This window comes from Pipistrellus hanaki, assembly GCF_964339955.1.
Source record: "Pipistrellus hanaki genome assembly, chromosome: 14".
Lineage (NCBI taxonomy): Eukaryota > Metazoa > Chordata > Mammalia > Chiroptera > Vespertilionidae > Pipistrellus > Pipistrellus hanaki.
In genome coordinates, this window is record NC_140516.1 from 46,341,510 (window position 1) to 46,369,085 (window position 27,576).

The window sequence follows — 27,576 nt, forward strand, 5'->3', positions numbered from 1 at the left end:
GCCTCCACATGAAATATAACTCACATTTTTTTCGAAGCTAGAACACTCACAGGATACTAAGTGATCACTCGGGAATCACCAAAACTCCTCCTATACAGGGTTAATCAGCTTCTGAAGTTGTTTGCGATGGGCTGCCATTTATTAATTTGGCAGCAAGTCAGATGGTGTAAAACTACCTTCTATCAATAAGAAAATGGGTGTAGGGTCAGTTTATGAGACTTGTCCCTGGTGTTCTGCCATCTAAAATATACCAAATGTTCACAATTTAAGCAGAGATCATGAATCAAGAATCAACAGGCACCCGGCCCGCTTTCCCCAGAATTCACAGGCTGTTCCTTGGGAAGTAGACTCTCCTGTTCCCTTTTATAGAAATAAATGAGCCGACATACATTGTCATTTGGAGTAAAAATCATAGCACTCTAGTTCCTGGCCCTTGGAAGCATTTATTATTTAGAGAGAAATGATCTCGTGTTAAAAAAAAAAATTAGTTTTCAAAAACTCTTTGAGCAGTTATATTTATTCAGTTTATAAACAGAGGATTATCTCATGCCCCTTAGATCAGAAACATAGAAATGCTATTAAGAAAGCGCATTTGGCCCTGGCCAGGATGGCTCAGTTGGTTGGAGTGTCATCCTGTACACCGAAAGGTCATGGGTTCAATTTCCGGTCAGATCACATACCTAGGTTGTAGGTTTTAGTCCCCGGTTGGGGTATGTACGAGAGGCAACCGATTGATGTTTCTCTCTCTCTCTCAAGATCAATTGGGGGGGAAAAACATTCTTGGTTGAGGATTAAAAAGAAGTCTTTGTCCTAGACAACTTCATCAGGCAACTTGTTTATCAAGACTACAGATCCCAGCCCTAGCTGGTTTGGCTCAGCGGATAGAGCGTCAGCCTGGGGACTGAAGGGTCCCAGGATCGATTCCAGTCAAGTTGGTTGCAGGCACATTTCCAGAAGGGTGTGTGCAAGAGGCAGCTGATAGATGCTTCTCTCTCATCAATGTTTCTAACTGTCCCTCTCCCTTCCTCTCTGTAAAAAATCAATAATATATATATATATATATATATATATATATATATATATATACACACATATATATGTGTATATATATAATATTAATTTTTTACAGAGAATATATATATAAAAAAAGAAAAATATATATATATATTTTTTTAAGACTACAGATCCTATTCCAGGATGGGTATGTGTTCAGTCAACTCTAACCTTAAACTTTAAAAGAATATATATATATATATATATATATATATATATATATATATATATATTTTTTTTTTTTTTTTTTTTACGTAGAGGAAGGGAGAGGGATAGAGAGCTAGAAACATTGTTCAGCTGCCTCCTGCACACCCCCTACTGGAGATGTGCCCATAACCAAGGTACATGCCCTTGACCGGAATCGAACCTGGGACCCTGATGCTCTATCCACTGAGCCAAACTGGTCAGGGCTCTAATCTTAAACTTTGATCCTTTCATTACCTGAAATTCTGATGATAAGTTACCCTAAAGAAGAGCGTCATCCTGGTTAATACATATTCCTACTTCCCATTCTTATTTAGGACCCAAGCTCCCCCAGCAGGGGTAGCAGGCAGGGCCCTGCTGTCCTGAGGAAGACAGTGCCATTCAGTGCGAACTTAATCGGCTCAACTCTGAGCTCCTCTGTCTTTCCTCAAGGTCCCACTAACCTCCTTTAAGAGTCAGCTTTAGGCTCCGCCTTGAGCTTTCTCTCCGATCAATTTTCCACAAACCATCAGAAACCTGTTATGTTTACTGATTGCCCCAAGACAGGCCTCAAGGCAAGTGCTAGGCTTCCGTGTTTCCTTGTGATTTATAACCTCAAAAACACAACCACCAAGGCCTCACTGTGAGAAAGAAGATGATGTCCCCTGATAGGGCGCAGACACTGGTTGACAAATCTCTTGTCCAGTCTTGCACTGTGGCCTGAAATCTTTCATCCATCTGCTCTGGCTACCAAGGATGGCCTTCCGACTTCCTAGAGGCACGCCCTTCTGCCTAGCTTTTCCCCTGTTGAGGTTTTTCCTGCAGGCATCTGGCCAGCAAAGCTGTGGCGGTCAGCAATTGAAAGCAGCAGTTCATCGGTGTCACTAGGCAGGCAGCAGCCCAGGTATCACTCATTTTGAAACAATGTGATGCTTGTCAGAGATATGCCGATCAAAGGCTTCTTTTACCCTGTTGGCCTGGTGAGTATTTGAGGATCTTCAGCAGCAGCCTCAGGAAGCTTGGCCCCGCCCACATCTGCTCAACTGGCATCTGCATCCGCCTGCACGTCGCAGTTTGAGAAGCTCAGTTCTGAGGGCAAGGATCACTTGCTGACACATTTTTGCTTCCCCTCGGCATGGAACATGCAGCTGATCCAGGACATGCCTAAAAGGATTAGGGAAGGAACATAAGTGTTTTGGAGCTGTCACCGAAAATATGTTTTCAGGCATCTCTTCTCCTTCAGCAAATCCTCTCGTAAAAACTACATGACACCCTTCATTTCCATGGTAGACTTTCTACGCCTTTCTCTATGTTAAATGAGCCTTCAGCCGAGTGATGTCACAGGACTGTTTACGTTCTCAGAGTGTCTGCGAATGTAGACCGCAGCCTTTAAAATGTCTTCATAAACAGAGCGGGATTAGGGGAGCCATTCCTTGCATGTTTCCGTTGGCGGGAGGAGCTGTGGTGCGTTGAAGCCACAGGGTTTGTCTCTTCCCACCCATCCTTGGAGCCCCGTGGACACCCAGAGAATGATGGTCTCTCCCTGCCAGTGAGCCCTCGGGCCACAGGTCACCCTTCTGATAGACCTCAGGGCTTTGTTCTGGATCCGATGGCAAATCATTCATTGTGACTTAGAAATCGTTAACGCAAACACAAAGCATGGGGAGGGCTCCAGCCACCACTGCAGTACTGATGTGGCTGTGGAAACTCCAGCTCGCAGGTTCACGCTTGGATAGTCCTCTGAAACTATGTGCTCAGCAAAAATGATGGCTTGGCTTTTGGTTTCTATAGCACTGTAAATACAGGGCTACAATTTTCTAACACATTTGTTTGAGGTATAGAAAGCCAATCTGTGCCAAAGGGTTTATATTGGAAAGGCGCCTGGGGTTATGGCTGCAGATATACAAAGTGGCCTTAGGACAACATGCTTTATCCTGGTACCAGAGCCTCCCTTGCACTTCAGCACGAATAGCAGCAAAGCCTGAATTAAACATCTGGAAAAGGCCGGGACCAGTTTGGCTCAGTGGATAGAGCGTCAGCCTGCGGACTGAAAGGTCCCGGGTTCGATTCCGGTTAAAGGCATGTACCTTGATTGTGGGCACATCCCCAGTAGTGGGTGTGCAAGAGGCAGCTGATCGATGGTTCTCTCTCATCGGTGTTTCTAACTCTCTATCCCTCTCTCTTCCTCTCTGTGAAAAATCAATAAAAAATATTAAAAATAAAAACAAAACAAAACAAAAAAAACATCTGGAAAAGACCACCAAAGGGCCAGCAAGGCATTGGCTACTCACACACCCCATGTCTTAATCAGTTTGGGCTGCCATAGAGCAAATTACTATGGATCGGATGGTTGAAACTACAAACATTTATTTATCACAGCTCTGGAGGCTGAGAAGTCCAAGATCAAGGTGTCGGCAGATTCATTGTTTGGTGAGAATCTGCTTTCCGGTTCATGGACTTCACCTCTTTGCTGCGTCCCCACATGACGTAAGGCGTGAAGGAGGACTCATAACGGAAGGCGTGAAGGGGGTCGCCTCTCATGACCTCATCATCTCCTAAAGACCCCACTTCCAAATACCATTACATTGCGGGGTAGGCTTGAACATCATGAATTTAGAGGGGGGAACACAAACATTCAATCTATAATATTCAATTAGCCATCCTACCTCCAGTTTGAATGGCAAAGGATTCAAGGTACACGTTCAAGAACTAGAGAACTCTTGCCCAGGAACTTTCACAGGCTTCACAGTAACTTCAAGGCCAGGGTGACTGTCGAGGAAGCTGGTGAAGGGTGAGGGAGGAGCAGAGCCCCAGTTTGCTGTGAGTGGGTGCAGGTGCACTGGCATCTCCAGCTGGTGTCAGCAGGCACATCTCATTCCTTGTCCTCTCCAATCACGTAGGCAATCGTTTCTAGACAGGAAGGGCGTCTCCTGTTTTCTTCCCCTCCTGTACCTTGTAGGTACCGCAATGCAAGATGCTCCCTCTAACAACATTTCTGACATTTTTAAGAAGAACTTCTCTCTGCAATCACTTTTCATAATTAATATTAACTAGATGACTGTGAAGTAGGAAAGGGAAAAAAATAATTCTGAAGTGAATGCTTTTTATACCAGAGTAAAGGACCAACTCTTAAAAGCTTAGGAGCATCAGCTCTTGCAGATGATCTTTTCTGAAGATTCCAGCTGTATAAAGCGCTGACGGTTTTTAAGCCCTGGGATGAGAGAAACAGTCTTTTTCTTTTGTGTTACTAATTGCAATTGGCACTAGAAGCTGGCTTTCCTCTCGAGACATTTACCAGCATACATTAATTGCACAAATATTTACAGACGATTAAAGCACAGTGGCAGCTTATACCAAAAAATGACATGGAACACTTGGGGGGGAAAAGACTCTTTGACACATTATATCCGTGGATGGTTACCCAGAATCAGCATAAACTATTTGCCCATTAGCCTCGGCAAAAGTGTTTAAAGGACAATGTCCCTGATTGATTTAGCATTTACTTGGCTGGCAGTGGCTGCTGAAGTCTTCCTTCAAGAGCCTGTGGGTGACACTGCTTCCCCCCTCCCTCCTCAGGGTTAAAAATAAGGTTTTCCAAAACATATATGCATCTTATGGATCGTTATATCGTCAACACTTGGGATCCTCCCATCCACCCACATGGCATGGAAGAGACTTCTCCAATGGTAGTCCCAGATCCCAGGAACTTCGGAAAGCTACCGTGCACAAGCTGGAAAGCTTGACTAGCAGAGCCCGGGGCTCGCCATCCTGTTTCCCCAGTGAGCTAGTTGAGGGTAAAGGCCCTCATTAGATAGTAAAGGCCCTGTTCAAATCCCAGCTTTGGCACTTCTGAGCTGTCTGATCTTGAGGAATCTCTGGAGCTCCTGAAACCTCTGCTTCTCCATCTTAAAAGGGAATGAGTTCTATGTAGGTAGCGAGGAAATGGTCCCTACCTCCAAGGGTCTGGTGAAGAGTGAATGAGCCAATGAGTGCAAAGCTCATAGCACATCGCCTGCCACACAGAAAGTGTTGAATAAGGAAGTGTTGAAGGGTGTTAAAAGGAGCCTGCCCTCAATAAATCATTTAAAAAATTTTTAAATATATTTTATTGATTTTTTTTTTTTTACAGAGAGGAAGAGAGAGGGATAGAGAGTTAGAAACGTCGATCAGCTGCCTCCTGCACACCTCCTACTGGGATGTGCCTGAAACCAAGGTACATGCCCTTGACTAGAATCGAACCTGAGACCTTTCAGTCTGCAGGCCAATGCTCTATCCACTGAGCCAAACTGGTTTCGGCCCAATAAGTCATTTAGGCCACAGGAAAGAGATTAGGAAAAGAGGGGGGAAAGGAAATGCCAAAAAAAAAAAAAAAAGATTCTAATAGACAAGAGGTTCTTTCTGAGGATAATGGTTGTGCATGGAAAGGAGAGGAGGCAGAATGTGGGCAGATGTGGAAAGTGTCAAGTTGCTGGGAGATTGTAGGAAGGCAAGAGGATGGAAGAGCCAGGAGCCCGAGCTTCACAGGAGGCGTGGGCAGTGAGTGTGGTGTGTCCCCTAAAAAGAGTGCCCAGTTACATGGCAACTTCAGAAAGAACAGCAATTTCCTTCCCCAATATTGCTTTATTAACTGAGCATTCTGTGTTGGGCAAGTATTTTTTTTATTATTATTATTGTTTTGCTTTATCATTACTGTTTCAGTTTGTTCTTTGTTTGTTTTGCACCACCCCAGCCCTCACTCTGCAGAGTAAACGAGCTAAGGAGGGAAAAGCTCCTAGCACAGCGCCTGCCGCACAGAAAGTGCTGAGTAGGTGTTGGAGCCTGCTCCCGCTGCCATGGCTTCCTCTCTGCCCCGAATGCCCAGCTCGCAGAGCTGTTGTGAGGAGCCAAAAATAATGTGTGGACTTGGAAGAAAAAGTTGGAAACTAGCTATGATTTCACTGAAAGTACAAATCCTCCAACACAGTCCTTTTAAATCAACTTTGGGGGAACAGAAATTGTGATTTTCAGCATTTTCACCCTTCTCCCCAAACCTCTTCCCAGCCTCAGGAAACAGAATCAGTACATCTACCTGCCGAGGCCATAAACTTAGAAGGCACCTCTCTGTCCAGTCCTTTCTCATCTTCTCACTTCGAATCTGTCGGCAAATCTGCTGGCTCTGTCTTCAAGACAAAGCTCACGTCTAACAACTTCTCACGACCTCCACAGCCACTCCAACCCGTCTTCATCTCACCTGGGCCACTGCTGCAGCAGCCTCTCGCCTGGGCTCCCTGCTTCTACTCTTTCTCTTTGGATCCATCCTCCAGAATCTCCTTTAAAAGAGCTTATGGGATCTGATCACTTCTCTGCTCCAATCTCTCTCAGGTCTTCCCTTTTCATAAGAATTAAACCCAAGGTGCTCACCATGGTTGAAAGCCCTACATGACCCTGTCTGCTTTTCACCCTTATTTCCTGTCATCCTGCTCTATAGCGCTGGCTTTCTTGATGTTTCTCAAACATGCCCAGGTGGTAGCTGCCTCAGGGCCTTTGCACCTGTGACTTGCTCTGCATAGAACCCTCCTTCTGCACATATCCACATGGCCCACTCCCTCACTCCACTCTGATGTGGGGCTTAGAGAGGCCTTTGTCTTTCCAGCTATTTCACCTAACTTAACCTGCCCCTCCTCATTGCTCCTGAGCTACTTACCCTGCTTTATCTTTCTTCATAGCACTTCTCACTATATAAAGTTATATTAACTCTTTGTTTTCTCTACTAAAATATAAATTCTTTGAGGACTAGGAGTGTTTTATCACCTGCACTGTTCCTGTACCTTGTTATTTCCCTTTAGCTGTCTATCACGGTTCGTTGAAGACTAGTGTTAGCTTCTCAGGTTGGTGTGCTTTACTCAGAAGGCTAATTAGTGCATTTTTATATAACCACACCCACACCTTCTATAGCTTCATGTCTGAAAGAGAAATTGGTCTTCAGCTCCCACAAGACCTGTCATAACTTAGAAGAGAAATTGTGAACCAACTGTGATTTCACTGAAAGTACAAATCCTCCAACACAGCCTTTTCCAGCCACCAATGGATCATGTACCCTCAGGAATGAGAGGGACCACTGTTCCGTTGGGCCTGTGGCTGTTCGGTGCTGGTTGATTATTTAAGTACTGGTATCAGGGATTAGATTGTGGGCATCTTGGGCTGGGCACCGGGGGCATTGTTTAGTTTACTTTATATCTCAACTTCCTTATCCTCAAAACCCTGACTGAGTTGAAAATAGCCTTGTACCCAGCTAAAAAACGACACCACACAGATCAATTTGCAGGTAAAAGTGACAAGAGTATTTTCCCAAAGCAGATGGTATCAGATGCTAGTGGCAGCCACTTGTCCCCCACATGTTAATCACGTCAGTGCTAGGGGTCTTCATAGGCCAGAAGTGCCAGAAATTAATGTCTTCAAAGAGCTTTGAGATACTATTAGGGAAATATGACCAAAAAGCCTAATATAAATGAACATATGCCAAAGGCCCTATGGTAGCCAAGTCCCACTCAGCAAGTTTAAGAATGGCCATTAATGCCGAAACCGGCTTGGCTCAGTGGATAGAGCGTTGGCTCAGTGGATAGAGGGTCCCAGATTCGATTATGGTCAAGGGCATGTACCTTGGTTATGGGCACATTCCTAGTGGGGGGTGTGCAGAAGGCAGTTGATCAATGTTTCTCTCTCGTCGACGTTTCTAACTCTCTATCCCTCTCCCTTCCTCTCTGTAAAAAAATCAATAAAATATATATTTAAAATAATAATAATAATAAAAAAAATAGAGTGGCCATTCACGTTAGCCTGCTGATTTTGCAGGACTGTTGGGTGCTGTGCAGGAGCCACTCAGTGTCACCCTGTTGATATCTTCATTACGGATGGTAAGAAAGTCTTCCTGAGATCCTTGGCCTGTACACATGTGTTGGAGAAGCCAGGCTTTTGTTTACTGATCCAGCACAAAGGAATCCTTCCTCTCATCCCCAGGAGGACAGAGGAGAATATGGATGGTGGAAGCAAGGGAATCGCTGCAATGGGAGCCACAGCAGGTCAAGGCTGGGCTGCCCCTGTTCTCAATAAGTCATTGTGACTATGGGCCAGAGTCTGGCAGGAATTTTTTTTAAATATGGATTCTTTTCTTTTCCTCTAAATGACTAGAATGGCAAGGGCAGGCCTGCCAGTCTGTGCCAAGCCACAAGAAGATTAAAAGCCAGGGAATTCCCCATGGGAGACCAGCTTCCATTTCAACTTGGGGCAAGGGTAAAATCTGTCCTAAGCTAGAAGTCAGGGAACTTCCTGTTGGTTCACATTTCAAACAGAGCTTGTGCGTGAATCTTCACCCTGGCCCTGGAGCGCAGAGTGAGCAGGAGGTAAAGCGGGAAACCCGGGGAGAGGGCTTTTTGCTGAGAGCTGAACCAGGGGCCTCCTGGCTTCCAGTAAGTACTGTTCTCTGTGCTTCGTGTGGGGTCTCAGGCCGTGGTGATCCGGAAGCTTACCTGCCCCAAATCACCGGTATGGGCTCTTCATAACCTCCTGGCTCGGTACAGTCGGGAGGGAATTAGGACTCCTTGATGTCACACTCATCCAAGGCCAAAGGACATTGCAATGGCCAGGTTAGGCAACAGCAGTGGGTAGATTCTCCTGCATGAGATCAAAGAGCTAAATCTGAACGGCTTTCCTGTGTGGAGGCGATGCCGAGAAATGCACGCAGAACTGTGAGATGATTTCATTCTTTTTTCTGAGGTGGGAGGAAGAGCCAAGTGGTTGAGACTCTCAACTTAGAATCCTGACTCTGCTTCTTGGCAGTTCTGTGGTTGAAGACCAATTGCTTAATCCCTCTGGTAAGTGCCCTCACCTGGAAAATGGGTGTTGTGTCATTGCAAAAATAGTGTAAGCCTTAGAGTGCTCTTACGTGATATATACACACACACACACACACACACACACACACACACACACACACATATATATATATATATATATATATATACACACACACACATATATAATGCTATTTCATAGGTATGTATTTGCTTGTATTACATAAGCATTGTTGTAATATATTGCATATATATGTACACAGTGGATTTCATACATATATACATATACTGGGTTTCATATATAATTATATTTCACATTATCTCTATAAATTATATAATAAATATATAAAAAATCTAATATATGTATACATATGTATGAAATCCATTATACAAGTTTTCCTTAGAAGTACCTGGAATGTAGTAAGTACTCAGTAAATGCTAGTTATTATTAAACAACCATAGAATCATGGGATAGCTGAGCTACAAAGGACCTAACAAGTAGCACTTACTGAGTACCTATTAGATACTGAATGCTCCTTGCTAGATTATCTCAAGCGATGCTGATAGCAATCCGATGAGGGTGGTAATATTTTATTTTCATTTTACAGATGATAAATAGGGGTATGGAGAGGAGCTATAATGTGCCCAAGATCACACCTCTCCTAACAGATGGAGATGCATTTAAATGCAGGTTCCAGAGTTAGCACTCTAACCCAGCACACTCTACTGCCTCATCTGCCTTCTCCTTTTGTGGGGGTGGAGGAAAGAGGGAGCGGTCCCCACGCTGGACTGGAAATGTCCTTGGAAGCTCTCTTGCATCCACAGTGTGCAGGGGGAGGAATGCTGGCTGGAGTGTCTGAGTGAGCATCTGTGTAGGGCTCTGCTGGGAGCCTACAATCTGGCTCTTCTGTCAAAGGCAGGTCTTCATTTGTAAAAGGGGCTACCTTCTAGGATGAGTTCTGAGACGCCAAAGCAACAGTGTATGCAATATTTCTAATCTATAAAGGCTCTACGAATCATTGCTTGATCAAGAAAAGAAAAAAACCACAAAAAAACAGATGATTGGCTTTTTAAACCAAGAGCTTGCTGTAAGCACACTGCTTGAAAATATCTCGCCCTCAGCTAATCGCTCCTGCACAGTCCTGTCATCTGATCTCTGAACTCCAACACTCACTAGGCTAAATGTCCAGAGGGAGAGTTGGCCAAGTTCCAGATAGATGGATGGAAGGAAGGGTGAAGGGCTGAAAACCACTGGTCCCAATTCTGCTTAGGCAGTGAAATCCCTAAAATTGGAAAGAACCTAGTGGATTAGATGCAAAATCTCGGGTAAATTTTTTAACTGTCCATGATTTGGGGGGTTGGACAAACACAGGTATGGTATACTGTTCTTCCTCATACAGAACTGCCCTTCCAGGGACTGGAGGGTTTGGCCTCGGGAACCTGGTGCTTTTCTCAGCATTCCAGCCATTGCATGGAGCTAAGTGTACCCTTTTACTAGGCCGGGGCCAAGGGCAACATTTTTTTGACAGATGCTTTAAGATACCCCAGAAAGGTCTGGGTGGTTATTTCCCTTGCTGTTGGTTTTTTTGTTCACATGATCATTACCGTTAGTATAGAGGGATCCCTCCACAGAGAAAAACTGTTCTCTGGTCCTGGAAGCTGTGAGCTCAGCATCCAGAAAACCCCCCACTGGCCTTCCAATAGCTCTCTCGTGCTTCTGACCAGCCAGCACAAGTAGACTTTGGGAACTTGTGGTCTTAACCTTAAGACTGTCATCGCTGCCCTGACCGGTTGTTCAGTGGTTAGAGCATTGGCTCATGGATCAAAGGGTCCGGGTTTGATTTGCAGCCAAGGGTGCATATCTTGGTTGCAGGTTTGCTCCCCAGTCCCAGTCAGGGCTTGTGCAGAAGGTAACTAGTGGATGTCTCTCTCTTCTCCTTTCTCCCTTTCACTCTCAAAAAAAAAAAAAAAAAAAAAAAAAATCAATGGAAGATAATATCCTGGGGTGAGGATTAGAAAACAAAGACTGTCAGTCATTGATGCCTCTTAGGAGGAAAGAATGAGTTCATGCGAAGAAAAAGAGAAATGAGGAAGGAGAGGGAGGAATGACACCATGCCCAAGGGCAGCAAAAGTCCCTTGGCCTCTTCCCATTTTCCTGGGACTGTCCTGGCACTGCCCTGTTCCAGGCTTCCTTCTAGGGTGTGAGTCATTAATTCAAGGTAAAACATTGGCCATCCATGATTTCCTGTTCTAAAGACCTCACCTGCCCCGTAGCCCTTTACCCTGTGGGATTCCCCTTCTCTCAGGTCCCATAACGGTCATGGGATTGCTGGCAGAGGGTCCAGGAAAGAGTCTCCTCTCTGGGTCAGTGAGGGAATTGTTTTTCATTTTTAATAAAAGGATTTTTCCTTCTAAGAGTATGCCCCCTGGGTACCTGGACTCAGTCCCCAAAGCCAGGCAGCCTTGGGAACAAGCCACTCAGGGCTGGGGCAACTTCAGCCTGCCGTGGTCCTCGCTTGTAGGTTCCCGCTGGGGAAAGTGAGTTCCTGGCGTGGAAAAGGGCTTATGCTGGGCTTCCTTTCAGCCAGAAATGCTTTCTCAGCAACATTTGATCCATAGCATCCTGCCCTTGCCCTGTTCTTATCTGTCCTTCCTGGGATACTCTCCCCAAGGATACTCTTTCATATATATATATATATATATATATATATATATATATATATATATATGTGTGTGTGTGTGTGTGTGTGTGTGTGTGTGTGTGTGTGTATGTATATATATATATACTCTTATATATATGTATGTATATATATATAAATATAAATTTTTTAATTGGTTACAGAGAGGAAGGGAGAGGGAGAGAGAGATGGAAACATCAATGTTGAGAATCATTAATCAGCTGCCTCCTGCATGCCCCCTACTGGGGATCAACCCTGCAACTGGGCATGTGCCCTTGACTGGACTCGAACCTGGGATCCTTTAGTCCACAGGCTGACACTCTATCCACTGAGCCAAGCCAACTAGGGTGGGATTGTCTTATCGAAGCAGGAGCAAGGTCCAGGGAAGACAGCTTCTTCAGTCATCTCCACAGAACTGACATTTGGTGAGCACTGCTTCGAAAGATCCTGTTGCCATAGCTACCATCAGCCGGGTGGGGGAGGGCCAGATAACCCATCTCATCCACATGCGTGGGCACCATCCTGATACTTGATGATCAAGTGGCTAATCCATAAAGCATCCTGTTGTGTGGGGACTAGCAGCTCTGAATTCTTCTTTTTGACAGGTGAGAACAGCCGGCCACAATGGAACCCAAACCTCGGAAGAGTCCAGGTACCCAGGGGGCATACTCTTAGAAGGAAAAACGCTTTTATTGAAAATGAGGAACAATTCCCATCAACCCAACCATGATACAGAAGATGGTTTTAGTGGGGATAACACGTGGCATTCTGGGACAGTGATTCTTGGTTTGGAGAATGTAGCAGAGGCCCTTGGGTTCGGTTAATTACTTTGTTAAGACCTATTCTAGCTAGAACTTGGCATTTTCTGATTTTCATGGACAATTTGTTCCATTTGTTTCATGTTCCATTGTTGCTTAGAGATGATACTAGCAACATACTATACCCAGAAATGACTGGGGAAGATTTCCTTAATTTGTCCAAGGCCCTACAATTATTAAAGGAGCTGAAACTTGTTATATTCTTCCTTCAGGTTTTTTTCCTTTTCCTTTTTTTTTGGGGGGGGGGGGTAGGGGGACTTTGGGGAGAGGCTGCAGAAGGAGAGTGAGGACAGCTATCCAACAATCACTGACCAATAGCATAATGGTCCCATCAGCTGCTTTACCTGACCCAGATTCTTTTTTCACTGGATTTAAAAAGAGCTTTAATTCTTTAGTAAAGGCTGCCTTTCCCCAGACCAAGAACAAATTAGAACTATCGTCTGGATATGAAAGCAAAACCAAATTTTGTTGAAAAATTATTTTAAAAAAATATTTTTATAGATTTCAGAGAGATAAGAAGAGAGAGAGAAAGACAGAAACATCAATGATGAGAAAGAATCATTTATTGGCTGCCTCCTGCAAGCCCTACTAGGGATCAAACCTGCAACCTAGGAATGTGTCCTGACAAGAAATTAAGCTGTGACCTCCCGGTTCATAAGTGGATGCGCAACCACAGAGCCACATCAGCTGTGCTGAACAATTATTTTTTTTAATATTAACATGTAGTTATGTTTTCTAAATAATGAAAGTAGTTTATATTTCTTGTAGACAGTTTGAAAAATATAGAAAAAAATCAAAACTGCATATAATTTCAACACTTTCAAAGAAACACTTAAGCCTGACTGGCTTGGCTCAGTGGTTGAGCACTGACCTGTGAACAGGAAGGTCATGGGGTTTGAATCCCAGTCAGGGCACATGCCCAGGTTGAGGGCTTGATCCCCAGTGTGTGGCGGTTGGGGGGGGGGGGTGGTGCAAGAGGCAGCCAATCAATGATTCTCTCTCTTCATTGATATTTCCATCTCTCTCTCTTTCTCTCCCTTTCTCTATGAAATAAATAAAAATATTTTTTTTTAAAAAAAGAAGAAACACTTAATATTTTGGAAACCCCTGTAACCACTTTGCCACCACATTTTTCATAGCAGGTGGTCTCGCATTCATTTGCAAAGCCAAAGGGCAAGGCAGGATCATCTTGCTCCTGTGGCTGGTGGGTCAGCAGGAAGGGAGACTAGAGAACCAGCCGACTGCTTCAGAAACAGAGGACCCAATGGGTGTGAGCTGGAAGCAGGTGCCTGAGTGAAGGTCCCCGCTGTGGGTGAATAAGAGACACACTGGTCTTTGGCCCCTTTGTTTTCCTATTACAGATGGGTGTCATTGTTTTTCCCCCCATAGCGGACTAATTTGAAGACTATTCCAGAAGTAAACAATGTTTTCCAACTAAAGCAGTTCTTTTTAGAAACTCGCTGGGAACAAACTGAGTTCTGTTCACTTTCTTTTATTAGGCAAACAATTTACATATTATTATGAAAATGAAGTCTGCAAACAAGGTTACTTTATTAAATCACCACCTCCTCAGCTTTTCTCCTCAGCAGTAAGTACTCACTCGGATTTTAACAGGCCTCCCACCAACCTCCTGAGCAAGTTTTCAATGCTTCCTCTTCCTCCGAGGTTTAACCGAGATGTAAAATGTTTTCACTTTTCAGCCCTCTTGGAAAAAGAGGTTTTTTGTCCTGTCAAGGAGTGGAGAGAAGGGCTTTAGTCTTTCCTATTACAAAGACCACCATCACCGAGGTTCCATTCAAATCGATGGGTATGTATCCAATTGAGCAGAAGTTTTTAACATCGGTTGCATGCAAACTGAAATTGAAGTCAGTATTGAAAGAAGCAAGGCCTGCACCAAAGGATTAGTAGTCAGGGCACATGCCTGGGTTGCGGGCTCGAGACCCCTGCAAGAGACAGTCCATCAATGTTTGGTCCCACATCAATGTTTCTCTCTCTCTCCCCTCCTCACTCTAAAAAAGTATCAATTTAAAAAAGGAGCATAATATTTGTTGCCGAAAAGAAGCCAAACGGGGGAACATGTGGGTAGAGATAGCTAAATAATTATTCCATATTGAATAGTCTAGTTGGTAAATTATTCATTAGTATTTAGTTACAAAAGCCATCGATGCGCTTAATTTAGGGGTGAGAGAGAGCAGATGAAATCACCATTCCATAAAGCCCGGATATGTTTAAAAAAATGTTGAGGTTGAATCTTTTGTCTTTAAGGAACTATGTACCAAAAATTTAGAAACCATGATAATTGTGGAATCAAGGTTCCAAGCAAAATGGGAATGAGTATTTGATGACCTAGATCTAAACTTATTTTCTAAAATGATTAGGTAATTTTCAAAACATTGAACAAGCAAACCTCAAGTTTGACTCCATTTGAATCCTAACATAAAACAAGGAGTCGGTGTTCTTTCTAATGTTGTGTGTGTATCTGTTTGATCCTTTTTGTCTATCTCGAACAGAAACTCCAGTGTAGACGTTGGCATAAGTAGCCATGAAAAAATGCGATCCGTACAGAAGATGTTTAAGTGCCAGCCCGATGAGGTGATGTCCATCAGGACCACTGGCAGAGAGTACTTCCTCATTGGCAGTGACAGGTGAGTCGTCAGATAACAGTGTCACCCGGTTGCCAGACAACAAGCAAGCAAACGAAACCATTTTAAAGCAGTGAACAATAAACATACTTAGCACAGACCCCCTTCCACACCCTTCCACACCATCTGGGCAGTCTTCAGTACTGCAGTATTGGTTAAAATCCCTTAAAAAGTCACAGTGTTCCTTTCTAAAGGCTGCCATAACCAGGCACGCACACTGAGGGTCGGGGAGCGAGCTCAGAAAAACGGAAGAGTGTATTTCCACTGTTCTGGAGGCTGAGTCCCAAATCAAGGGGCCTCCAGCCATGATCACTCTGAAGTTCCCAGGGAAGACCTGTTCCAGGCCTCCTGGTATGTCCATGGCTCATGGGAGCGTAACTTCCGGCTTCATGTGGCATCCTCCCTGTGTGCATGTCTCGGTGTTCAGTTCCCCTTTTTATTATGACACCGGTCATACTGCCCTACTTCAGTATGACCTCATCTTAACTAATTACATCTGCAAAAGCCCTACCCGATTTCTAAATAAGGTCATATTCTGAGGTCCTGGGGATTGGAACCTCAATATATGCATGGAGGTGGGGGGAACAACACACAATTCAACCCATAACAGTCACCATCACCACAGATGCATCACTCCACATGCAAGCCAGATGCAACCCCTAACAGTCACCATCACCCCAGATGCATCCCATGTAAAAGAAGCCAATTCACAGACACCTGTACAAGTTACATGGATTGGGGTGGAGGGCAGTGCTCATCCCTGAAGAAGTCCTCAGTTTTAAGAAGGTACCTTGTGGGCTCTTTGGAGATGATTATCTGCTTATGGGGAGGCCAAGGTTGGAGGAGGAAGCCATGCAGAGGGGGGCAGCGAACGTTAAAGCCAAAGTGGGAACAGCCTTCATCTGTCTCAGATCCATCCCAGAGGCAAAAAGCTCTCTTCTACATTGTCCTGAGCATCAACAGAAAAGAAAATGGGATTTATACGAACCTTTCAAGCACATTCTTCATAAACACACACATTATATCAAGGGAGGCGCACCTGGCTGGCTACACACAAAAAAATGGTACCAACAGGTACAGAGCCTGCTTAGAACACAAAAAGAAATCAGTGTCAGCACTACAGCTCCGAACCCTGTGATTACTACTGTCCCTTTCTCCTTTTCCTCCCATTTCTCCGAGCTTTCCTCGCAGAGGCGGCCCAAGGGTTAATTCTTGTGTGTGAGTGTGGAGGAGGTAAGGAGCCAGGGGGTCACTCAGGCTCCTTAGAAAAAAAAAGTCCTTATATTTCCCCACTACCTGCTCCCACTGCCTGTTCCAACCGTAATAAAAGAATCCTCCTCCGGTTCACAAGGAGCGAAGGCACAATTGTTGCCACATGCCAGCTGCAAGTGTATTCCTATCCACAGGGAGAAGATTAAAGACTGGGTCTCGTTCATGTCATCATGTAGCCGGGATGTGAAAGCAGCACGCCGGAATGCAGAGGTGATTGTGGCTCACAGAATGACAGGGCACCTGAGCACAGCCTCCTTCTCAGAAGACAATGGGAGCTTTCCCCCGCTCCTCCTTGGCAACTGGCATTAATACAAGGAATAAATAAGTGAGAGAATGTACATCCTTGTGATTTTTATGATTACCAGCAGGGAAAAAATACTTTTGTGTTTTGCGCTAAAATAGAGATACTTCAGATTTCCATTGTGGAGGTGGGAGAAGTGAAAATTAACTGTGGCATTTTTTAATAGTCGCCGAAACAACAGTATTTTCCCTCATCGTTATTCGAGGTACAGAACAGCTCCCTTTGGAATGACTAAGTCTAGGGTGGTTTCTATAGAATGCTTTTCCTTTCCTTTGCATTTTCAATACGATGTCTCCCTAATGTAAGGGCTAGTGACTTGAAGTATTTTTGTTGACGTCCTAAGACCCTTTGCACAGGTCCTTTGGGTGGGCAGACCTTTTTTCATGAGACTTTGGTCTCCAGATATTGTCTTAACATGTTTTCAGGTTGTTCTATGCTTTCCAACAAAAGCTGAAGCCAAGGCAGAAGGGAAAGCATGGTGTTTCTACAAGTTGACTCAAATTATTAGAACAAAGGGGGGTGCAGAGCACCATAAGGTTGAAAAGACAGGTTGAGGGAAGTTTGGGGAGTGTCGACAGCCATTCTGAGAGTCCTTGAAGATTTGGAAACAGGAGGGAGACAAGATCACTGCATGTCTTAGCGAGAGAAAGCTGGCCAACGGAATAAATGCTAGTGATGAAAGACCAGAGGCAGGGAGCCCAAGGACGAGGCTATTGCCTCATTCCAGACAAGGGATCCATCATGCCCTGATTCCGGTATCCTTTTTCATAAGCAGGAGACACTCTCATTGGCTGCTAAAAGGCCCTCTTCGGACCCCAGCCCTCTCCTGGGTTATTCTGGCACATCGGAGACCATCGGCTCCACCACATCCAGAAATACTCTTCCAGACATGGTAACCAGACTCACCTCACCTCTCTCAGGATCCCATGCGTGGGAGACAGCTGATGCCTCAAGGGTCTCTCCAATGAATTTGACCCCTTCCTAACCCACCATAAGAATGATTCTTATCCCCAGGATTTCATTTTGGATGCTCCTCAATACACATCTGGGCATATTGGAAGAAGCTTACCCCCCCCCCCCCCCCCCGCTTCCAACTCCTTCACCTCCCCTAGCTAAACCAAAGGCAGGTTAGTAACCTTTTCCTTCCTTTCACACAGAGGGCACAGATTATCTCTGCAAAAAATTTGCCAAAACACCACTTGATTTCCTGCCATATCATCTCTGCTCCTCCAAGCAAAATTAGAATTTTTATTAATTTCCTTCATTTTCCTAGATCAGTCTTGCTTCTGTGTGTGTGTGTGTGTGTGTGTGTGTGTGTATGATTTCATCTTAATTTCTAATGATATTTAGTTGAAGAAAAAATACATCTGTCCCCTGGAAGTGATTTGTAATCATCCTCTCATTTGTGTCTTGCATTTGTGATCTTCCCAGCTTTGGATATTATTTTAAAAATGCGTTGACTGTTTTCATCTTCTGCCACAAATACTATTATGTCCCTTAGAGATGTAACCACGGACTTCCCCTTCTCCCTGGGTACCAGACACGTCTTAATATGGTACAGCCTCCTGTTTTTATCTAGCTGGAAGCTCTCCAACTATTTTAAAAGCTTTTTGTGGCTTATCAAGCTCACCAAACCAAAACCTCAGTTGGTGTTTGTAGGGAAGGTGACAGGAAACAGCGTTGGGAAGACTAACTGTTTTCAGTAAATGCCTCTTGCTTTTCACTCATGCTGCCCCTTCTCCCCAAAGATAATGTTATTGGTCATCTCGCCTTTTCACACTATGTATTCAGTCCAGTGGTTTTTAGTCAGCTCCAGCTAAGATTACCATCTGCATTGCTGGGATTTATTGTTGTTGTTGAAATTAAATTAGATCCCTTCTTCATCCCCAGCTCAGCATGATCTGGCTCCATGACCTTGGAGCTGAATAAATGGACACAAATTCAATGCATCTATTTTTTTTTAATCACTTCCCTTCAAGGACTGCCTGGAGAACATCCCAGGTCTTTTTAAAAACCTCTGTTCTAAGGCATTGCTCTTGGAAGAATTAAATTGTACCAACTATTTCCCTGCCATGCAAAGCAGCTACTTTAGTAGAGTTTCTTGTATGCATTGGGGAGGGAAGGCAGTAATTGATTGATCCTAGATCACCCTGAAGCCTGTAATTCATACTGTCACATGACCAGCACTACCACATTGCATTGCTATGAAAACAATAGCAGTATGTGAACAGAACACAAAGGAGAAATATTGAGCAGGAAGAGAAAATTTGCAATGTTTTAACTCTGGACTAATAATTATCTTCTCAGATGCCTTAAGGGAAAACTAGAAAAAAGATGGGGGTGGAGGACTTTGACAGAGCTTGGTGACTTAGGATGCCAACCACTAAGAGAACCACTTGTTTTGAATTACAGATCCCAATGGTAGAGAAAAGCCTGAAAGATGAGCTCATGTTTTCACATTGTCAAGGGTGACCCAGACTCAAGAGGCATCTCTGGGTTGTGTAGGATTCTGGATGTAACCTTAGAAGACCCTCTGATCTTCTCAACCCAATTCATTTGTATGGATTTCCCAGAAAACATGTGCTTTAATTCTGTCTCTTACAAAGAAAAAGCAACACATTCATTCTGTCTTCATCTTTTTGTCCAGCATTTAATGGAAACAAGTTCTCCAGGACTCAGACAAGCTCATCTACTACATGATTTCTCGCCAGAGACCACTCAAGATACGGAAGAAGAGAGTCATTATATTAGTCCTCGGAGTATTCTTTTGGAGGTAACCCTTTCCATTTATTAATCATTTATCCCTTCTACAAATATTTGCCTGAGCCCCTGCACTGTTCCTGAGGCACTAGGCTGGTTGAGTAAAACACCGAATCGGCTAATCAGACACGGGTGATGTGCTCAATGTTCCTATTCAACCAGCTGAATAGGAACCAACCACCACACAAGACGAAAGGGCTCCATGCTGAAGAAAGATGTTTACAAAATGCCCAGAGTGCACCAGGGGTGGGAGGCAAGGGGACTGACTTCCAGACAGAAAACCAGGGAACATTTCAGGGAGATGATATATGACTTCACTTGATAGGTAAAATTTGGACTTGGGAGTTGACTTGGGGAGACTTTCTGCATTCTGGGCAGAAACAATAATATGAACACAGGTCCTTGGGTGATAAATGGTTTGGTGTGTATCAACTAGTCTATTGATCTACTAGAAGCCCCTACTGAGTGCCTTTTACATGACTCTGCCCTCAGAGCTCCCAGCCCTTCCAGTTATCACACATGACAGTGCTGCCCAAGGGGCATGGTCAACAAGCTCTGGAACCAATAGAAAAAGCAGAGGTTTTCTCTCTCCCCTGGAGTCAGGGAAGGCTTCAGGGACAAAAATCCACTTGATAAGTACACAGTAAATAGTTCAGTTAGGCTGTGACTTAGAGTGAATGGCATAGTAGGGAATATGACAGAAAAAAAATGAGCCAGGCCAGGATGGGGAATTGACTTCATTCTGCAGACAGCACAGAGGCTGTGGTGGCCTCTTAGGAGGGCAGTGGCAGGACCTGAATTATCTTCTAGTACTATCGACCCAGAAGCTATAATTGAGGTGGATGATGGGCAGGCACTTGTGTTGCTTTGCTATCTTAGCTATTATAAATAATGCTGCGATGAACATAGGGGTACATTTATTCTTTCGAATTAGTGTTTTGGGGTTCTTTGGATATATACCAAGAAGTGGAAGATAAAAGACCATTTAAAAAATTAAGTACAAAACTGTGCAACAGAATTTCGGAGAAGGGAGAGATTAGTAGTGACTGAGGTGGTCAGGAGGGGCCATGGGACCTCAGCCAGGCCTGAACACACTTCTTTAGGCGGAAGAGAAAATGGGCATTCCTGGTAAAGGAAACAGCATGATTATGGGTACTAGAAGAGCATTGGTAGATATGTAGTGAGAAGACTGGCTTGACTGGAATGAACTCTTCCAATTATGAGTTGATGCTTAATTTTTTAGGTAGGCAATAGAAAGCCCTAAGGGTTTTGAGAAACCATTACCCCCAATGAATGCTTTAGTTCTGAAGGATTTGTTGAGAGGCTCTCTAGGGTCTGTAAAACTCTTTATTGACTTTTGAAGCACCTTGGATCACCCTCATTATAGTAGCCTGAGGCCAGCTCTGTATCAGAGTCTTTGACCCAGCCAGGTGACATGATTTCATAGTGTCACTGGTTGGGGGAAAGAATTCATGTCATTAAGTGCCTGCCAAGGAAACAGAAAAATCAACAGCAATTTAGTCACAATAAAACACTTTGTAAGGAGCATGGGGACCCAGAGAAGAAATGGACTCTGAGTCTGCCAGCGCTTTCCTGGATCAGTCCCTCAGAACGAGCACTGCTGTGCATCCAATGGCGGATGCATTTCCTAGGTTAGGGCCTAGAACCATCACGGACACCTGGCTTATTGGTAGACTTGCATCCTTACATTTATTCCTCTTGTCTATAGTTGGATAATATCATTGCTGCCAGTGAATCTGGTGAACCCATTGAACTTGGTAATCCAGATCAGGTCTCTGAAAGACTTGAGCGCCATTACATGTCAATGAAATCCTGGTAAGTAAAACTCCCACATTTTAAAAATTGATTTGGGCTAATGTATGGTTACAGAAAATCACTATTGAAATGTTAATACAAAGGTATTACCATCGACCAAATTCTATACATTCAGTGATTTCAAAACAGGATAAAGTGAGAATTGGCTTCTCTCCCCACAGAAAGCCGTTAATGACATCCTCGGGACTTTTTTCTGTCTCCTGAGGAAGTGATTTTCTAGTTTGCATTTCTATCTCTCACACTCTCACTTCTATTTCTCAAACCTCTCAAGGTGGAGGGTTATTTTAACTCCATATCCACTTTTAGATGGAGAGTTTGTTGGATATGATTCTGTGACTGCGATGTGGATGGTTGGATATACTTCAACATCTTGTTAATGTTCACACGACTGTTAGGTGCATAAATGTGGAAGTTGTCAATAGATATGCTAAAAAAGGGTTTGTGTTCACTTCTTATCCTCTAGTTTGTTCAAAGAGACAGCCGATGAGTCTGCTAATAGCAAAGAGGAATCCCAGGCCCTTCCAGAGACCCCGCTCAGGGGGCTTCATCTGCAAGAACAAGGTTTCAGGAGTGACTCTTGCCTTCCACCTGCCAAAACGGAAGCCCAGACCATGAATGGCAAAAAGGGGTCGACTCCACTAACTGTTGTGCAATTGTCCATATTAATCAAGTAAGGTTCTAATTTCTCAAACTTTGTGGGCCCTTAGAGCAAGACAGCCTTCCTTTCTTACTTAGAATTCAAATTTTAAAGAAATTCCTAAAATATCTCAAAGTCAGTCAAGAATATGACCTGCTTCCCCTTGTCACTGATGTGGTGGCCAAGGTATAAAAGGGCTGGAAGCTGAGCTCCCAGGGTGGTGGGTGGCATTTTCAAATATTTTGTCAAATTCTTCGTTGGCTAGCCTCTCAAGCCCTGGATCACACTGATGTGGGAGGCATATCACCCAGCTTTTACTGTTAAAATGTTGGTCATGCAAATCACAAAAGGTTTGATTCTATACTAGAAGAAAGAAGGGAACATTTAGGTGTGGTGATGCCAAGGGCATTTGATGAGGTTGTTCTCAGTTTTAACTCTTTCAGTGTCTTCTTCATTCCCAGTGGAGAAATGTGCAAACTGACCTGATATGGACAATTATATAATCAATTTAGCCCATTTTTTCTCCCTTCTCATCATCTCCCATCCACCACCGCACCCCAAGAGGAGTGGAGGTGGGCATCTATGGGTACTTTTCAGTAACTCAAATTCATATTCTTCTCTAAATATGTTGGACAATCTTTAGCTGGACAAGGCCATCTCCTATGTAGGAGGCTAGAGTTTACCCAGAAAGTACCGTTCAGAACCAGGGATACAGTGGTTGCCTGATTTGACTTTTACCAATGTTTTATCTCATAGTAACATTCCTGACGAAAGCCACGTGGAGAGACTGAATGTGTTCCTTTCTCCTCTTGATGTCACCAATTACTTGGATCTCACAGAAGCTGCAGGTCTGATATGGTGAGTCAGAGATTGGAGGGTTATTGATGACAAACTCGGTTGGGAGATATGAAGACAACACTCATACTTTAAAACACTGTAGGTAGCAAAACTGCCTGGAGAGCTTGGGCTGTTCTTTTGCTGTTGTAGCAAGTCTTTGATTGATGCTAAAATAAAGATATTGTTGTGTGGGAGGGTCAGCGGGAGATGGGTGGGTTTAGGACCCAAAAGTCCAGGAAGGAGCAAATTTCTAACTTTTTTCAAGGTGAGGAGAAGTGGGATGGAATACATAGGCCTAAGGAAATTATCCCAATGAATGAGCAATGAGTATTTGTGAATGAACAAAGTTAGTGAGGCCAACAAGAATCTCAAGTCTAAAAGGAAAAGACATATCAGGGTCTAGACTTCCAGACACCAGCTGAAAACCTGCTGGTCAAGGACAAACACAACAGACCCTGTGACAGAGAGTTTTCTTGAAATAATCACAGTTCATTTGATTTTAAGTCTCTTAAAAGAATTTGTAATTCATTCTGATGGGAGATTATATTTCTACAATGGGAGAAAGACCTTCAATCTAAATAAGATGTTTCACACCAATTGCCTTACACGTTCTATAAGGGGGCAGGAACCTCAGACTTGCCTTTCCCCCCATTGCCCACAACCTAAGGCTCAATAAATACCTGATTAAAACAGTGGACCTCTCTCTGCCTGGAATTTCTCATTCATTAATTTGTTTACAGTATTTGTTTATTAGGTGTTCGTAGTGTAATCATTATGTGCTCACTTTCAGTGAATATGTACTTGCTGAGCACTTTTTGTTTACTTGGAGTTATGGGGTTATAAACAATTTTTTAAAAAGGTGTTAGTGCCACACTTCTGGTGAAAAAAACAGCCACATAAACAAGTACATATAAAACACATTTATTTTAATATACATTAAGTGAGTGCTCACACGGCGCAATAGAAACCCAGGGGTGGGAGAGGAGCGATTAATTAGAGTAAGGGAAGTGGACCATAGGAGGGCGTTGTAGAGGCTTTTGGGGGAAGGGGGGGGAAAGACTCCCACACTGGGGAAAGAGGAAAGAATATTTCAGACAGAAGAAGGAGTTCAACTACTTCAGATGTGGTGCAACATAGCAAACAAAACTAGTGGTAGTAATGATGGGATAGATTAGACAGAGGGACCCATCCGTGTCCTGCCAGTGAGTGTGGCCTCATGCTTGTGTCCGACGCTGTATTCCCCTTGCAGTGTGGCTGCGTGGAAGGGACCCCCACGCCTGGGGTGCTTATTTTTTCACGGAGACCACCTTTTGGCCGTGAATGACCTAAAGCCCCACAGCCTGGACGAGGTCTCCTTGTTTCTCAGCCGGTCCATCCAGAAGGAGGTGAGTCCTGCTGACCGGCCCTGCCCAGGGCAAGTCAGTGCCAGAAGGAACAAGGTCAAGGTCTTAGACTGAGTGTGAACTGTACTCTGACTACAAATAAGACTCTTCAATCCTCAGCCACCATGTGTAAATAAGAGACTAGGAGTGTAAATAACACTTCCTGTAATATATGCAAATAACAGAAGGTTAAATAGGGCCCTTTCATGTGAAGTAATTCGAGGAAGAGCACTGGACTAGGAGACTGAATGGCTGGTCAAGACTTCAGACACATGATGCAGCATAAAGAGCTTGCATTGGAACCAAACTGGCTCAGGGTTTGCATCCCGTCCTTTAATCAAATTTTTTTTTTTGCCTCAATTTTCTCTAATGTAGTGATAATATTAGTTATTGGTGAATTAAATGAAATAATATATCTAATGTGCTTACAACAGTGAATGGTATCTATTCAGTGCTCAGACATAGTTCTGCCTATTAGTATAGTCTCCATGTTGTTCATGCATTCCCTTGTCCATTTTTATTTCTGATGAGCCACGTGACCTTGGGAAACACTTTGTTATCTGGGCATCAGTTTCATCTCTCTAACGTGAGAGAGTTGGTTTTCAACTGTGCTTCTTGGCCCCTGAAAATGACAGGAGAGGAGATGAGAAGAAAAGAAGGAAAGGAGAGGAAAGGAGAGGAGAGGAGAAGAGAGGAGAGGAGAGGAGAGGAGAGGAGAGGAGAGGAGAGGAGAGGAGAGGAGAGGAGAGGAGAGGAGAGGAGAGGAGAGGAGAGGAGGGGAGAGGAGGGGAGAGGAGGGGAGAGGAGGGGAGAAGAAGGGTACAGTATAGACCTTCAACCAGATCAGTCTACATTTACCAGTTATCTTTTTTATATGTTGAACTTTCCTGTTAGCTCTCCTTGAAGAAACTATTTTTTTTTTTTAAACCACTGTACAGGATGATCTCTTAAATTTCCTCCATCTCTAAGAGTTTATGATTACATGTGTCCTATCACACAATAACCTTGTTGACTAGACAGATTGTACCACTTCTATTATCTAAATGGGAAACCAGTAAGATTGTGTGAGTTGTCTAAGATGCATAACTAGTTAGTGGGAGAGCAAGGACTCATTTGTTCATTTATTCATTCATTCGCTCACTGACTATTTATTGAGCATCTACTGTATGCTGGCTGTAGGTCCTCGAGCTACAAAAAAGGCCTCAGCCTGAGCTTAAGGAGCTCACAGATTAGTGATAAATCAGACATCTTATGTGCTAGATACTATCCAGTGTGTGCCTTGAGATGAACAGAGAGCCATGGCAGTGAAAAGGGAGAATGGAGTAAATCTGTTTGAGGGAGGTCAGAAAGGCATCTTAGAGAAGGAGATGTTGGGCTTGAGTTTCAAAAACTAGGGTTGGCATTTGTGCGGTGGAAAAAAGGTAACTTTCAGGGGCCCAATCCAACAATTGGGTACCAATATTTCCTCTGCCAGACACCCATGCTGGGGCCTAGGGTTCAATAGCATCTTCTTACCAAACTATGCTCTGACCCACCAGCTCCGAAGCCAAGAGGAGTTTGGCCTGGAAGTAGGCCCAAGGAAAGGACGCTTGCCTGGGCACCGTATGCAGTTATGAAGGCTGCCTTTCTGGATTGTGGAGTCCCCTGCCTGGGAGGGGACAGCAGCATTCCTCCTGTGCTCCATCTGCCTGACCCCTTTTTCTGGGGGGACAACCAGATGCTTCTGAGAAATCTGGGGTGCTCACCAGCCTGATTATTTGGATCACCAAAACAAACAAACAAACAAACAAAAAACACCTCCCTTCCCCACCCTTACCATTCCTGGCTAATTTCTCCATGTGAAAATGGATATCCAGTCCTTTTTAAAAATTCAAAGATCTGGCCTCTGGAAGGAAAAGGAATGTTGGAAGAGGGGAGATGTGGGGGAAAAGGCAGGGCAGCCAAGGGCCCCTATTTTAAGCACCTGAACGAAGCAGATTACCCCTTCTTCCTTGAGCGGACTCAGCTGGGAGGTGGGGTGGAGCTGGATAAAGACAGTGAGAGGAAAAAATGTGAGATTTTCAATGGAAGGGGAGGAGATGCTAGATTTTGCAGGAGACACATCAAACTTCAATTTTCTCCCTATTTTGTCAGGGGCTTGTTCTGTCTGGTGATGTCACCTCTGTTCTTTAGCATCCAGAGGCTTTTTAATTCTTGGTACAACTGGGCCTGTTGGGCACCATTAATGCCATTTAGAATCTGCCCTAAAGGCTCCAGACCTTGGATGCCAGACAATAAAACTCCGCCTTCCACCTGGAGGTACGAGTGCTCCTGTCCTCCTCTGATTGTAGTTCATCACAGGATTTTTTCTTCAAAACCTGCTTCGAAGGGTGTGAATGAGGACATACCGAGAACAAACAGTCCTGAGGACAATCTTTAGTCATTTAATTATTTTCTTGCTTTTGTTTTAGAAAGTAAAACTCACCATAGGCCGGATCCCAAATTCTGAGAAATTCCACACCATAGACTGTACATGCACCTTAAAATACCAAGATGTTGTACCTTTTCAACTGGGAAAGTCTGAACTGGAGAGGACACTGAAGAGGAGCCCAGCCATTAGAAAGGGTCATCAGAAGAGAACTGGAGAGTAACATGTGGGACCCACCCAAGAGGTGAGGAGAGGACCCGGACTCCGGACTGGACTCTGCCACTTATTGCTGTGTGATGAGAGGCAAGTCAGCACACCTCTGAATTCCCACATCTGCCTCTTCACCATGGGACTCACTGCGCCCTCGCTGGCAATTACATCAGGGATGTGAAGAGGGCCAAGTGGGAGAAAGACTACGAACACAGTGAAAATAGAAGGCCTTATCTCAGACTTTGTTCCAAGCAGCACAGACAGAGATTGGGCAATTCCCTCACTGAGAATGTGCTGTGTGCCCTGTGAGGTCACAGTCCACACAATCTCTTCTTTGTTAGGGAACATGCTGTTGGAAATACTCATTCCCGGAAGGCAAGATTCCCAAGAGAGATGCGATATCATTTAGCCCTCCCAACACCTGCTACTCATCATGCGTGTGGTCCAGAATGCCGAGACAAACTGCAACACACACACACACACACACACACAACACACTCACACACACTCACATTCACAACACACACACTCACACACACAACACACACACAGCACACACACACACACACACAACACACACACACACACACACATACACACACACACAGAAAGAAACAATAAAGAAAAAAAACCAGAATGCTGAGACAGAATGGCCTCTTGAATTCAATAATTATCTCACTTTTTTTTTTAAAGTAACTATCTTAGAAGTTACTATCTTAGAAGTTAAAGC

The 27,576-nt window shown here is 44.1% G+C and overlaps 1 protein-coding gene across 1 annotated transcript; it reads left to right on the forward strand.

Moving 5' to 3' along the window:
* The first annotated feature begins 12,349 nt into the window (after positions 1 to 12,349).
* Positions 12,350 to 27,453, forward strand: PLEKHS1 (pleckstrin homology domain containing S1). The gene is made up of 12 exons (XM_084903906.1): positions 12,350 to 12,396; positions 14,062 to 14,150; positions 14,263 to 14,369; positions 15,073 to 15,207; positions 16,611 to 16,686; positions 17,553 to 17,669; positions 19,425 to 19,550; positions 21,267 to 21,373; positions 21,837 to 22,043; positions 22,767 to 22,868; positions 24,097 to 24,232; positions 26,680 to 27,453. Exons 1-12 carry the CDS (start codon positions 12,369 to 12,371, stop codon positions 26,857 to 26,859), a joined length of 1,410 nt encoding a protein of 469 aa, XP_084760032.1. The 5' UTR covers positions 12,350 to 12,368; the 3' UTR covers positions 26,860 to 27,453.
* Positions 27,454 to 27,576: the final 123 nt, after the last annotated feature.

Bases quoted from the DNA above. Each gene is read 5' to 3' on its own strand.
- PLEKHS1 (XM_084903906.1), top strand. From the start codon at position 12,369: ATGGAACCCAAACCTCGGAAGAGTCCAG. The intron at 14,151-14,262 runs GTAAGTACTCAC...TTCACTTTTCAG, and splicing joins CTCAGCTTTTCTCCTCAGCA to CCCTCTTGGAAAAAGAGGTT. The intron at 15,208-16,610 runs GTGAGTCGTCAG...TCCTATCCACAG, and splicing joins TTCCTCATTGGCAGTGACAG to GGAGAAGATTAAAGACTGGG.